The sequence below is a fragment of the Sminthopsis crassicaudata genome, chromosome 4 (genome assembly GCF_048593235.1).
Source record: "Sminthopsis crassicaudata isolate SCR6 chromosome 4, ASM4859323v1, whole genome shotgun sequence".
Lineage (NCBI taxonomy): Eukaryota > Metazoa > Chordata > Mammalia > Dasyuromorphia > Dasyuridae > Sminthopsis > Sminthopsis crassicaudata.
This window is the reverse complement of record NC_133620.1, coordinates 228,031,298-228,045,689: the sequence shown is the minus strand read 5'-3', so window position 1 is coordinate 228,045,689 and position 14,392 is coordinate 228,031,298. Positions and strand designations below refer to the sequence as shown.

Sequence of the window (14,392 nt, the reverse complement as noted above, 5' to 3'; positions counted from 1 at the left end):
ATACAGTATAAAATATTTTTCTCCTCCATCTTCTTTAACCCCACCTTTTGTTTGTTTGCTGACCAAAAAAATCACTTATATCATATATCAGATTTCTGTTCCTTTGAGCATCCTACTAATATTTTAAGGGATGAAGAATGATAATTATGATAAGGACTAAAAAGAAAGTAACATGAACAAGAAAGTCAGAAACAAAGAAATGTTTAATTAGGCCTTTATTTAGATTCTGGAAAGATTGCTTTCGAAAACAATGATCTCAACTTTTGTTTTAAGGTCTAAGTTCTAAGGTCACTGAAATGATTCTAAATGCCTTTGCTCACTATAGGGTTTAAATTCCTCAGACAATCTAAGAAGCATTACCCATTTAAATCATTCTCCCAAAGTCTTTCTAAAACTCGGTAGCAAAAATGCAACTTAAAGTATTTAATCCTGTTTTCTGAATTTTAACTTTTTTAAGCTACTGAAAATACTTTTATAAATACATGACTACAAATCCTAAATCTTAAAAAAATATTAAAAGTTACTTCTGCTAGGATATGCCATTCAATTGACAGAATAGTATTTTGTGTGCCACATGTATGTATGTCTAGAGTAAAGTACTAATAAGATGCTCATTAGGTTCTTGAAGGATATATCATCAGAAAATAAGTTCTGAAAAACTGAAAAAGCCCTATGAGAATAGTGATGAATTGAATGTCTAGTGTCCAAAGATTAATTTAATAAAATTCATAAAAGGCCATCAATAAGTTGGCTTCAGAACAACATATTCTTTGAAGACTTCTGATCAAGTTCTAGATGCCTTACAATTGCCATCAAGATACGGTAGTAACCATACTGACAAAAGTATATATCCATGAAGTTTTGTATGCTTTATATTATGTTAAGGCTCTTTGTACAATTGGTGTATTAAGAATATTTAAGTTTTTTTTTCTGTAGGATTTGGAAAATAATTTACTCACTTTAAAATATTTCAGGTGGATTTTCTTTCCTTCTTATTTATTTTTCTTCTTATTTATAATTCATTTAATGCCAAATCCTTGGTCAAAAATATAAAAGCCATTCGGAATATTGTTCTTATAGGAAAATATCATCTACTTTACTATTTTTTATATTATTTTATTTTTTAATACTATTTTTATTTTGTACTATATTTTATACTATAGCCTCAGGATGCATTTTGAAGAAAAATGGAGGGACTACTTATAACAAAAATAGGAGCAACATACTACCCAGTTTCATATTTCTGCATTTTTATTCTTTTGTATATGACAAGTAAAATTACTATGGTAATAATTTATTCTTTAACTTGATCTTAACACCAATTTATAAAGTATACTTTCCCTCCCACCTCTTTTTTGGTCCATATATCTTCCAGACTCACATTTTTTTTTTTTTTGACATATTTTCTTCCTCTCTATCTTCCAATTTTAAAAGCTTTATTATTTTCCCCTTAATGAACTGCTGTACGTTAACAGCAGTGTACTAAAGGTCTGGTAAGAGTAATTGATGCTGTCTGAAAATAATCTATACACTGAATAAAAAGTAAAACTACTTAACATTTTTCAAACTGCTTAAAATGTTATAAAATTTTCCAAGGATATAACCAAGGAGAAATTATGTCTTCTCTAACATGCTATGAGGAGAAGAGAAAAAAATTTTATTAAAATACTATATTTCTAGAATCCAAAGAAAAACATCTCTTAAAAATTTTGGAAGCATTAAAATATTTAAAAGATTTTTCAGTACCATATATAAGTGAATCAAATCTAATGCCATTACTAACTTAAAAATAGAAGAACAAATGATTTTTAAAAAATAAAGTAGACTTTTGTTAAGGGTATTTTATTTTTGTTCTGGACATATGACTTAATCAGTGTAGGGCAGTCCTTTTAACAATAAGAATCATCAACAGCTATACCATCTAAAGTCTAATGGAGTGGTCCAAAACACCACTATATCTACTTCTCCAAGATGCCTCTTTCTGATAAATAAAAGTGAAAAAAAACTTAAGTTTATGGATACATACATCAAATTCAAGCAATGCATCAATCTGTCCCTGCAATATTGGCATACTCTTTAGCAGCTTTTCGGGAACCATTGTTCTCATCACACCATCAGCTCTATGAAACAAAAATGAAGAAATTTTGTTAGATTTTACAAGAATGTAATTAACTCAAAACTATATGCATAATGACCAAATATTGTATACTATTAGCTCATTTCTTCTTGCCTCCATATACAGGGCAGAACAGGCAAGTAGTATTAGAGAACTCTGATATCTTAATTTGCAATTCAGTACTCTTTCCATGAGACATAAGTTGGATCTGAATATAGTAAGAGAATGGAATTAATGCTGACCTTAATCAGTACCTTTTGTTATTGTTCAGTCATCTTCAGTCACATCTGAGTTTTCATGAGTTCATTCGGGGTTATCTTGACAGATATTGGAGAGGTTTGCCATTTCCTTCTCAAGTTCTTTTTACAGATGAGGAAATGGAAGCAAATGGGTGAAGTGTTTTGGCCAGGTCATACAGCTAGTAAATGTCTGAGGCTAGATTTGAACTCAAGAAGTTGAGTTCTTAGGCCCAGCACTCCATCTAATGCATCAGAATTGCCCTATCCAGTACCCTACTGCCACAAAATTTCTATTAACATATCCATTGACCAGGAAGACAACAACAACAACAACAACAACAAAACTGTACTTAACTTGATGGAGTTAATTTCATTTTTCTTTTATAAAGGATAGTATAGAAGAGATGAATAGATTCTGATATACTTAAATTTGAGAAAATAAACTTTATTATTACATCACTGTTTAGAAAACATTATATTACTTGAGTACGATTACAAGAGCCCTACGCCATGTTAATGCTAGAACCTCTGCTCTTTTCTTCTTTAATTAAAGAGTGGGAATGTCCCCTCAGCTGAAAAACTATGATGGCTGTGGGGCACATGGGGACTAGAACTTGAAAGCACTCAACATTTGGAGATAGTAACCACAAACCTTAAACCACATAAACAAAGCAAGTTTGTCTCCTTTAACTGCTGTGCTTTTTCTCTATATCTTCCAGCCCCATCCTGCCACCCCTTGCCTTTAATACTTTCTGTTTTGTGTATGTGCGGGTGTGCAATTGGGGTTAAATGGCTTGCCTAGGGGTCACACAGCTAGGAAGTGTTAAATGTCTGAGGTCAAATTTGTACTCCTGACTTTACGGCTGGTGCTCTACTCACTGCACCATCTAGCTGTTCCTGCCTTTAACATCTTTTAGACAACTAAGGAAAGGACTGAACAGAATTTGTGTTGAATTTTGGGTAAAAATAGATAAAGATATTTGAGTAAATATCTGTGAAAGCATTCTAAAAAAGTACAAAGCAGGAATCTACCATTATATCTCAAAAATTTACCTGGTAGATCTTTAAGCTAGTTGTCAATAATTTGACCCAAGATTCTAGTTTTCCAGTATCCCAAAGAAAAGTTTTCTCCTGTGTTTTCTGTACACTGATTTACACATAGGGTCAGTAAAATCAGCTCCACAACATATCTTACTTTTTTGTCTCCTGATTATATCAAAACTTTGGGGAAATGAAATAAAAAGATAAGGCATCTCTAGTATAAAGAAACATGTGATAGATATAAGATGTTATTGCTGTGTTATAAGTTATAAAACTGATTTACTCTAACTAAAAAGAAAGGAAATGCAAAAGAAGGAATGAACTAGAAATAAAACCCTGCAACACTTTCCATACCAGTTTGTATTATGGTAAGATAAATCTCAGAATTCATTGAGTCATATCATTTTTCTCAACTATAGTAAAACTCATTAACTTAATTATGAGGGAGACTGCTTCAAACAGGTTGCTTAAGTTCTACCTCCCTTAAAACAAGGGTCATTTGGCAGATCCTTCAAGAGCCCATATCTGCTCTTCAGTTAAATTCACTAAGGGCATGGGCGTGCAAGATTCTCTTGTAGCAGTCGGCATGAGTTGCATGGATGAAAAGAATGAGATGGAGGTTTAACACTAACCCTCAGCGGGGTGGTGCTCAGTCCCCTCGAGGGGAGGACACAAAGTGAAAACATCTAAGATCTTCCAAATCACCAGTACATCACCAAACCACCAATCACTAACCTGGCAGTCTTCTCACTTGCCTAACCAGACAACTCGTTATTAAAATGTCCGGAATCTCATGAGAAACTGTGATGATAGTGCAGTTTTAGTACATGTCTTGTACCTAACAATGTGTATGACCAAAACACACACACACACACACACACACACACACACACACACACACACACACATACACACACACACCAGGACTCATAATCTTCCTTCATTAAAATCTTTTCCACCTTTAAACTTTACTATTTCTGTTGATGACAACACCACCTACTGGTCACCCAGTTTCACAATCTCAAATTTTTTTTCTCCTTATCAGTATTTATTTTCAATTAGTCAACTAATATGTTTAATAATTCATTTAATTATTATACTATTTATTATTACCTCAACTCTTTATTCTTTCTTCATATCCAATGTTTCCAGGGATTATTGATTTTACTTATAATCATTCCCTTACTTTTCACCATAGCATGACCAACCTAGTTCAGGTGCTCAATTTCTCTTTCCTAGACCTCATATAGTCATAACTGAACCTCATGCTCTCATAATCAACTTTCTTCCTTTTTTTAATCCTTTCACTGTATTTTGCATTCTTCACATAGCAGCCAAATTTACAATCCCAAAGCATATATCTGACCTTACTAATTCTGGTCAAAAAACTTCATACTGACTCTTTTTTTCTCTAAAGTAAAATAGAAAAATTTGGATCACTATGTGCAATCTGGGTCTGACCTAATTTTTCAGACTGGTACCACATTACTTTGTCTCACACACTTAATATTCCAGCCAATCTGGCCTATTGTTCTCTCTATATAACATTATATCTCCTGCTTTTTTGTCCTTGCTCACTTTTGTATCACAGAAATATTAGTTAATTCACATTACTGTTCAGAGGCTACCTTTTATAAGATGTATTTTCTAATCCCCAGCAGCCTCTTGACTCCAAAATTATTTTTTATTTAATCTCTATATTTTGCTTATTGTTATTTTTGTACATAGTTTCCCTTCAAGAGGAAATAATCTCCTTAAAATGAAAGATAGACTATTGTTTGTATTTTGAGGGCTTAGCTTAGTAGGCACTCAATAGATGATGAATTGAGTACTTTGCACATAGTATGTATTAAGATATAGTGAACTGTATATATAAATAAATGGTAACGTGAATGAAAGGTTTTGCTGAAAATCTTACACTTATGCCATATGGTAACAAGAGGCTTATCATGTGAATTATTGAACATTAATTAACTGATATGCAACACAAAGCTATTGATATAGCTTACAAAGTTTAAAATTAAATAAATCATAATAATTTGCTTACTAGGTCCTAAAGGCAGAAAATTATCAGATCATTCTCTATAATACATGTTTAAATCCTATTTGTCAATATTTTCCAAAGAGAATAATGCCATATATATATATATATATATATATATATATATATATTTGTTGAGGCAATTGGGGTTAAGTGACTTGCCTAGGGTTACACAGCTAGGAAGTATTAAATGTCTGAAGCTGGATTTGAACTCAGCTCCTCCTGATTTCAGGACTGGCACTCTATCTATTACACCATCTAGCTGCCCCAATATATGTATTTTTACATACATATTTTCTTTAGTTTTAAAATTATTTGTACTCTAATAATTATTTAAAACAGTAAAATTTTTCTATGCTCTAGTATGCTACGAATCTACAGGATAATACTTTTACTGTTCTATTTCTCCAACTCTAGGAATCCATTTGTCTTTAGGATCAGAATTTGCTTTTATCATATGGCACCTTCAGCATCCCAGTTAACAGAAAAACTAATTCAGAAAAAAACAGGAAAATTAAATGTACCCCCTTTAGGCCATAATGCAATAAAAATTACATTCAATAAAGGACTTTGGAAACATAAATAAAATTAATTGGAAACTAAGTAATTTAATCCTAAAGGTTGAATCATAGAATCATAATCACAATTCACATAATTATAGAATGAAATCAAATAATAGAATAATTTCTATATCATAATCATAATTAAATAATAGAATCATAATCACCAAGTTGAATAATCATAATCAAATCAGAGAATCAAAGAATAGATTAAGGACACAATCAATAATTTAATCAAAGATAATGACAATGAGACTACATATCAAAATTTGTGTGATGAAGTCAAAGCAGTACTTAGGAGGGAAATTATATCTCTATATATGATGTTGTACATCAACAAAAAAAAGGAAAGAAAAGATCAATCAATTAAAAAAAACCTAGAAAGAGAAAAAATTAAAAATCTCTAAACACAAAAATGGAAATCTCAAAATCAAAGGAAAGAATAATAAAATTAAAAATAAAAAATGATTAATAAATAAAATCAGGAACTGGTTTTATGGGGAAAAAACACAGATACAACTAAATAAATTTGAGTTTTTTTAAAAAAAAGAAAACTAGATTTCTTCTATCAGAAATGAAAAAAGAAAATGCAGTACCAATGAGGATGAAATTAAAGCAATTATTAAAGCTATTTTCCCATTTATATGCCAATAAAATGTCAATCTAAGTGAAATGGATGAATATTTATAAAAGTATAAATTCCCCAAATTAACAGAAAATTTCATACTTACATAATCCTACATTAGAAAAAACTCAATGAGCATCCTAAAAAAAAATCCCAGAGCAGATGAACCTACAAATCAATTCTATGAAATATTTAAAGAACAATTAATTACTATACTATATAAACTGTTTGAAAAAAAATAGGTAGAAAAGAAATCTTAGTAAATTTCTCCTATGAACAAATTTTGAAACCTAACTCAGTGAGAAAAAAAAAAGAGAAAAAAAACACTATAGACCAATTTCTGTAACGAATATAGATGCAAAATGTTAAAATAAAATACCAGCAAGGATATTATATAATATACTACAAAGATCCCAAACAATGACCAGGTCGGATTTATACCAGAGATATAAGGTTCATCCAATGTTAGTAAAATTATCAGCATAACTATCAACAATAAAAAACAAAACCCAACTTATACAATTATTTTTACAGATGAAGAATAAACTTTTAACATAATACAAAACTCATTCTTATTAAAAATATCAGAAAGCATAGGAATCAGTAGAGCTTTTCTTAAAATGAAAAATAACATCTAACTCCAAGAACAAGCATTATTTGTTATAAGAATAAGCGAGAAGCCTTTATCATCACTCTTCAATATTATCCTATAAGTTCTAGCTATAGTTTAAGACAAAAAACCAAACTGAATAGATGATGAGGGAAAAAAAATCTATCACTCTTTGAAGACAATATGATGGTAAACTTAGAGAATCTTAAGAGAGTCAACTAGAATAATAATTTATAATTTTAGCAAACTTGAAGAACATAAAAAATAAACACATATAAGTCATCAACACTTCTATATATTACTAACAAAATTCAGCAGAAAGAGAGAGAAAGAAAAATTCAGCTCAAAACCATTGAGAACTACATAAACTACTTGGGAGTCTACCTGCCAAGACAAACCTGGGCTATCTGAAAACAATCATAAAACACTTTATAAACAAATAAAGTTTGATCTCAAATACTAGGGAAATAATTATTTTTTTAGAGTTAGGCTAGGCCAATATATTATTATAGAAAAGGCAACTATCTGAGTTTAGAGCCAGGAAAAATAATAAAATTCATCTCAATTAAGAAATGGTGAAAAATATCAAGAAAATCAATGGGAAAAAAAAGTCAAGGAAGGAGGCCTACCAATGCTAGAATTCAAAATATATGCAAAGCAGTAATCATCAAAACAATCTAGTATTAGCTAAGAAATAAAGTGGTAGCTCAGTAGAATGGATTAAGTACATAAATACAGTAGTAAATGAACATAATAATCTAATATTTCACAAACTCAAAAATCTAAGCTTTGGGGGTAAGAATTCATCATATTTGATAAAACTTGTTAGGGAATACCAGGAAGCAGTTTGGTAGAAACTAAGAATGGGTACACATGACTTGGATACCATAAGCAAATTAGAGAAGCAAGGAATAGTTTACCTGTCAGATCTATGGGTTATGGAATAATTTATGACCAAACAAAAAAGAGAAGATTACAGGAAATAAAAAAGATAATTTTTTTATTAATTTTATAATTATAAATTTTTTGACATTATATATGCATGAGGAATTTTTTTATAACATTATCTCTCATATTCATTTTTCCAGATTTTCCCCTCCCTCACTCTCCTCCCTCTCCTAGATGACAGGCAATCCCATACATTTTACATGTGTTACAGTATAACCTAGATATAATATATGTGTGTAAATCCAATTTTCTTGTTGCATGTTAAGTATTGGATTTTGGATTCTGAAGGTATAAGTAACCTAGGTAGATAGACAATAGTGCTAATATTTTACATTTAATTCCCAGTGTTCCTTCTCTGGGTGTAGTTGTTTCTGTCCATCATTGATCAGCTGGAAGTGAGTTGGAAAAAGATAATTTTTTACATAAAAAAAAAAAAAAAAAAGAAATTGATGATCAAAACAAATGTAGCCAAAATTAGAAGGGAAGTAGGAAACTGAGGGGAAAATAAAAAACAAACTATCATAAGTTTTTCCGATAAAGGTCTCATTTCTCAAACTGTAGGGAACTGAGTCAAATTTATAAAAGAACCATTACCCAGTTGATAAATGGACAAAGGATAAGAACAGAAAGTTTTCTTTTTTTTTTTTCTTTTTTTTTCTGAGGCTGGGGTTAAGTGACTTGCCCAGGGTCACACAGCTAGGAAGTGTTAAGTGTCTGAAGCCACATTTGAACTTGGGTCCCCCTGAATTCAAGGCTGGTGCTCTATCCATTGCGCCACCTAGCTGCCCCTCTTTTTTTTTTTTTCTTTTGCTGAGGCAATTAGGATTAAGTGACTTGCCCAGGATCATACAACTAGGAAGTGTTAAGTGTCTGAGGTCACATTTGAATTCAGATCCTCCTAACTTCAGGGCTGGTGCTCTATCCACTGCACCACCTAGTTGCCTCAGAACAGACAGTTTTCTGAGGAAAAAAATCAAAGTTATCAAGAGTCATATGATACTCACTATTACTATTGCTTAGAAAAATACAAATTAAAATAACTGATACCATCTCATACCTATCAGACTGGCTTTCATGATTGAAAAGGAAAATAACAAATGTTGGAGGGGATGTTTAAAAATTGACACACTAATGTATTGTTGATAGAGTTGTAAACTGCATCAACCATTCTGGAGAACAACTTGGAACTATGCCCAATACTCTTTGCTGCAGAAATACCACGACTAGTTCTATATCCAAAAGAAATCAAATAAAAAGGAAAATGAGCCATATTTGTAAAAATATTAATAGCAGGGTTTTTTTTTTTTTTTGTGGTGGCAAAGAACTGGAAATTCTTTGGGGAATAGTTAAAAATGTTGTGGTATATGATGGTGATAGAATACTACTATACTATAATAAATGCTGAAGGGGATAATAATTTCAGGAAATCTGGGAAGACTTATTATGAAATGATGTAAAATAAAAGGATTAGAACCAGAACATAGTGCACAGTAACCGCAATATGTGATTGTAAAAGAATGCAATCATCTAAAACAATTCCAAAGGACTCAATGATGAAAAATAGTATTTACTTCCAGACAGAGAAAAAATATTCTTGAATATTAAGTAAAGTATATTTTTTGAAGAACACAGAAAAAAAGCTCAGAACAGAGATATAGTGAGATAGTGTGTCTTTTTCATGGAATAATAAAAAGACCAGGGCCACTAGATCAAATGTTGAGGAATAAAGTCTGAGAAGACTAGAAAAGTAGCAGGAGATTAGATTGTGAAGGGCTATGAATACCAATGAGAGGATTTTTAAATTTGAATTTGGAGGTGATAGGAGTATACTGAGTTGTTGTGGTGTGGCCAGTATGATATGATTGGATTTGTATTTTAGGACAATCACTTTAGTGGTCAGATGGAGGGGGAAAACCTGAAGCAAGAAGCAGCCCTTGGGAGGGAGGCTTTTACAATAATCCAAGTATGTAATGGATGAAGATAAACTATGAGAGAAACAGAAGCATTGTGTAAGACTGTCTTCTTCCTGGATTGGAAGAGAAAACAAGTGAAGGATGGATACAGATCACAAATTTGTCATTAAAGTATAATAAAGCAGGATAGAAGACTTTAATTGTATGGACATATAGTGGAAAACTCTCAGTCAAAATTAGGGCAATTAATTCATCCTTTAAAAGATAGAAGAATTAATCAACAGGTGTATGCTTACATATCAATTAGATGATAATATAAGCAGATGAATTCAGAATTGATTGGATGATGGGATTCAAGGAATAAAAGCTAATGGTTCCTTGCAAATGTAGTAGAAGTTCTACAGTGGAGTACCCCAAGGATTTGTCTTGGATTTAACATTTTTATCAATGTCTTAAATTGGTAGTTCTCAAAATATGATTCAGGGATCCCTGAGAATCCCTGAGTCCATAAGGACAAAATTATTTTCATAATAAAACTAAGACAATTTCATTTCTATGGTAAATATTGATTGATATTAATCCACATAAACTAGAGCTCTTTGAAATATTCAATAACTTTTGAGTGTACAGGGATCTGGAGACTAAAAAGCCATGGATAGTATGCTCATACATGCAGATGGTGAAAAACAATTAGGATGATAGTAATTTATACTGCTCCCCTCCCCCCAAATCTTGATAATCTGAAAAACTGGGGTAAGTTTATTTGAAGATGAAATTCCATAAGGATAAGTATAAAGTCTTAAATGTGAGTACAAACCAATCAGTTCTATAAATACAAGATGGAGCTGAGATATGGTTAGACAACAATTTGACAAAGAGCTTAGGATTTTAGTATACTCTAAGGCTAATATGAGAAAGCTACTGCCATCCTGGGTTGCATTAAGAGAGGCATAGTTTTCATAAATATGGAAATGTAGTTCCATGTACACTGTCCTCATCTGAGTATATTTTCAGTTAAAATGTTATATAGTAAAAATTAATTTTAATAAGTTAAAAAAGTATATAGGGAAGAGCAAATATAATGATAAAGGGCCTTGAATCCTCATATGAGGATTGGTTGAAAGTTATATCATAATTTTTCCTTAAGCCTTCTCAGCAGAGTATCTTATATCCTATTTGGAAAGTATCCAGGTAATTTTTTATAAGCTCCCTCTTCTCCCTACTCTAATACTAAAAACTTATCTTGCTCAATCTTGATTTTTTTTCATTTGCTTCAATTTCTGATGAAAAGGTGTAATGTCTGGGCTAGCTTTCTGAAGGATCTCTGGATGAGCCTTGGTCTTTAGGTGGAAAAGTGATGAAGGTGGGAGGGTTACCACAAGGCTGGTTAAAAGTGGAGTCTGGAATCTGGAATCTGGAGTCTGAAGTCTTCTCTGTGTCTGTGGCTGAGAGGCTCTCAGTTCCTAGAGCAGGCCCTTAAATACCTCAGTATGATTATATTATTACAACCACTGAGCATGTGCAACCATTACATCACCATATCATATTAAGTATTATTTAGAGAACCATTATCTCACACTGAGTAGGTGCTTAACAATAAACACTCTGCTATCCTTGATTCAAGTATACCTTTTCAGAGTCCTATCCCTCTACAAAAAGGTAAACAAATTTTCCTTGACAAGATAACTTTACTTGTACTCTTGATACCATCATTTTCTTTCTGACCTTGCTCCCTGTCCTAAATTCTTCTCTTTCTCTTTCAATTTCTCCTTATCCACTACCTTCTCCATTGTCTACATGCATGTTGTTTTTCTTTTTCCCCTAAAAAACAAAACAGAAAACCAACAAAAACCTTTTCACTTGATCTCACCATCTCCTCAAGTCACCTTCTCATTATATATTTTTTTCATACTCAACTCTTTTAAAAGGGCTGACTATACTCATGACCTCCATTTACTTAATTTCCATTTACTGTGTGATCTATTGCAATCTTGCTTCCCAAACTATCACTCAAATGAATCTGTTCTCTTTATGTTACTAATGATGTCTTAATTGGTAAATGCAATGCTCTTTCTTAATCCTCATTAAACTTGACATTTCTACAGCTTCTAAAACTACTGACCATTCTGTCTCCTTAAACACTCCCTTTCCCTTGGCTTCCATAATATTTGTTTCTCTTGATTCTCTTCCTACTGATCTGAATGAACAATTTTGTCCATGGATAATTACCAGTTGAGAAGTGGGGATTTCAGATATTAATGACTTCCTTGCTTTATGAAGTTCCCTTCCTCATATCTGAAATCACTCTCCCAGATCAAACTCAAATTGACAGTTAGGGTCCCAAATGGGCAAATGATTACTTCTCCTTTTTTTTAGGGGTAACTCCAACATAAGAACAGTTCTCTAATATGTTGCTCATTAGCCCCTATCTAACTTATTCCTCCTAATTATTAAGCTTAAGTTTGTAGAAAGGACTATTTTTATGGTAGTTAAAAAGAATACCTAGTACTATGTGTATATGTATATGTATGTATATATCCAAATCTCTACATAGTATATATAATTTATTTGAACTAGGTAAAAGAGGCTATTTTTTGCTTCATTTTTTGCCTAACCTTAATCATTGAATGATATTTGCTGTAGTCAAATTGAAACCTGTAAAAGACCTTTGCTTAAAAAGGCCAAATTCTTCCATTGCATCCAGGGCCATCTCCAGTCATCCTGATCTATATTTGGCCACTGGACCCAGATGGCTCTAGTGAGGCTGGGGATCTGAGCAAGATCACCTCAGGCCTCCTTTACTTAAATCCAATTCACTGTGTGTCCTGGCATCATCTCTCTGATGTTGTGGTCTTTTTGGAAAACAAAGGACAAACAATATATGACATACTATCTCTCATTTCTGTGACTTTGTGTTAGCTATGCCTCATGCCTGGAATGCATACTCTCTTCATCTCTCCTTCAAGTACTTAGTACTTCTTTAGAGGAGATATGAATTAGTACAATCATTCTGGAAAACAATTTGAAATTAGGCAAATAAAATGGGTAAAATGTCTATATCTTTTGATCCAGAGTTCCACTATAAGGCTTACATCTCAAAGAGGTCACTGATAATTGCAAATTGCTTTATTATTTCATATTATCCTTACAATAACCCTGGGAGATGCTATTATTATCCCAATTTTACAGATGAGAAAAAAAGAGGTGAGCAGAATTTAAGTGACTTTCCAGGGTCACATAGCTAATAAGTGTCTGAGATTATATTTGAGCTTAGATCTTCGATCTTCCTGACTCTAGATTCAGTGCTTTTTACTATCTAGTTGCTCAGAAGAAAAGTCAACATGAGCACCATAATATTTATAACACTTTTTGTAGCAGCAAAGAATTAGAAACAAAGCAGAGGCTCAGGGATTGGAGAAACAAATTATTATACATAACTATAATTACTGTGTCTGTGTTAAGAAATAATGAATTTCTGTGTGCTAAGAAATAATGAATATAGAGAATCATGGAATAACTTACATTATCTGAGAGAAGTAAGCAGAAACAAGAAAACTATATAAAATGACTATAACAATGTAAATGGAAAGAACTACCAACCCCCAATAAAAATTACAAGTGAATGTTGCAAAATTACAAAGAATAATAAGCATAAGTTTGCCCATCCTCTGATAAAGTATCCCACCATATGTACTGAATAAAAAGATTTGAGAAATAAGTAGACACACCTATATCACTTCTATGTAGAGGTGAGAGTTCCAGGATATATTACATTGCATATATCTTCATACTTTTTCAAAGTACTGATCAGTTTTACTGATTTTCTCTTATTTTCCCTTGAAATATTTGTTAAATGACTCTGAGAGAGATAAAGCAGGGAGATACTAGGAGAAAGTCTGGTGATACAAAAAAGTCAATAAATTTATTTTTAAGATAATATTGAGGAAGAGATGGAAAGATAGGAAATTATGTTTAGAGAAGAAAATTTAAGAATTCAAAATTATGGAGTTCAAATCGTTTGGGGTATTTATGAAGTTTAAATTATGACCATTTCCTCTGAGAATCATGGTAAAATAGAGATGTAGGTTTCAGAAGTTATAAAGATTAATGACCTTGAAGATTTGAGTGCTTGAAGGGACTTTGGCGTAAATATTGCCATTCCCAAGGGTGAATAGCTGTGAGAAAAAAGAAAGAATATGAGCCAGATACTCAAAGAACAAAAGAAAAAAAATTCATATAGAGATATGGATAGTGCAATATGGAAAGCTGAGATGAACCTCAAAATGAAGAGAAATTATT

General features: G+C 31.9%; 1 protein-coding gene across 14 annotated transcripts in view; it reads right to left on the bottom strand.

The window, feature by feature from the left end:
- Positions 1 to 14,392, bottom strand: part of SNAP91 (synaptosome associated protein 91) — a 148,358-nt gene that overhangs the window by 80,185 nt on the left and 53,781 nt on the right. For all 14 annotated transcript variants that reach the window (XM_074310395.1, XM_074310400.1, XM_074310402.1 and 11 more), the window contains exon 6: positions 2,027 to 2,120. In XM_074310395.1, the coding sequence (XP_074166496.1) occupies positions 2,027 to 2,120 (94 nt within the window). The remainder of the gene's footprint in view (positions 1 to 2,026; positions 2,121 to 14,392) is intronic.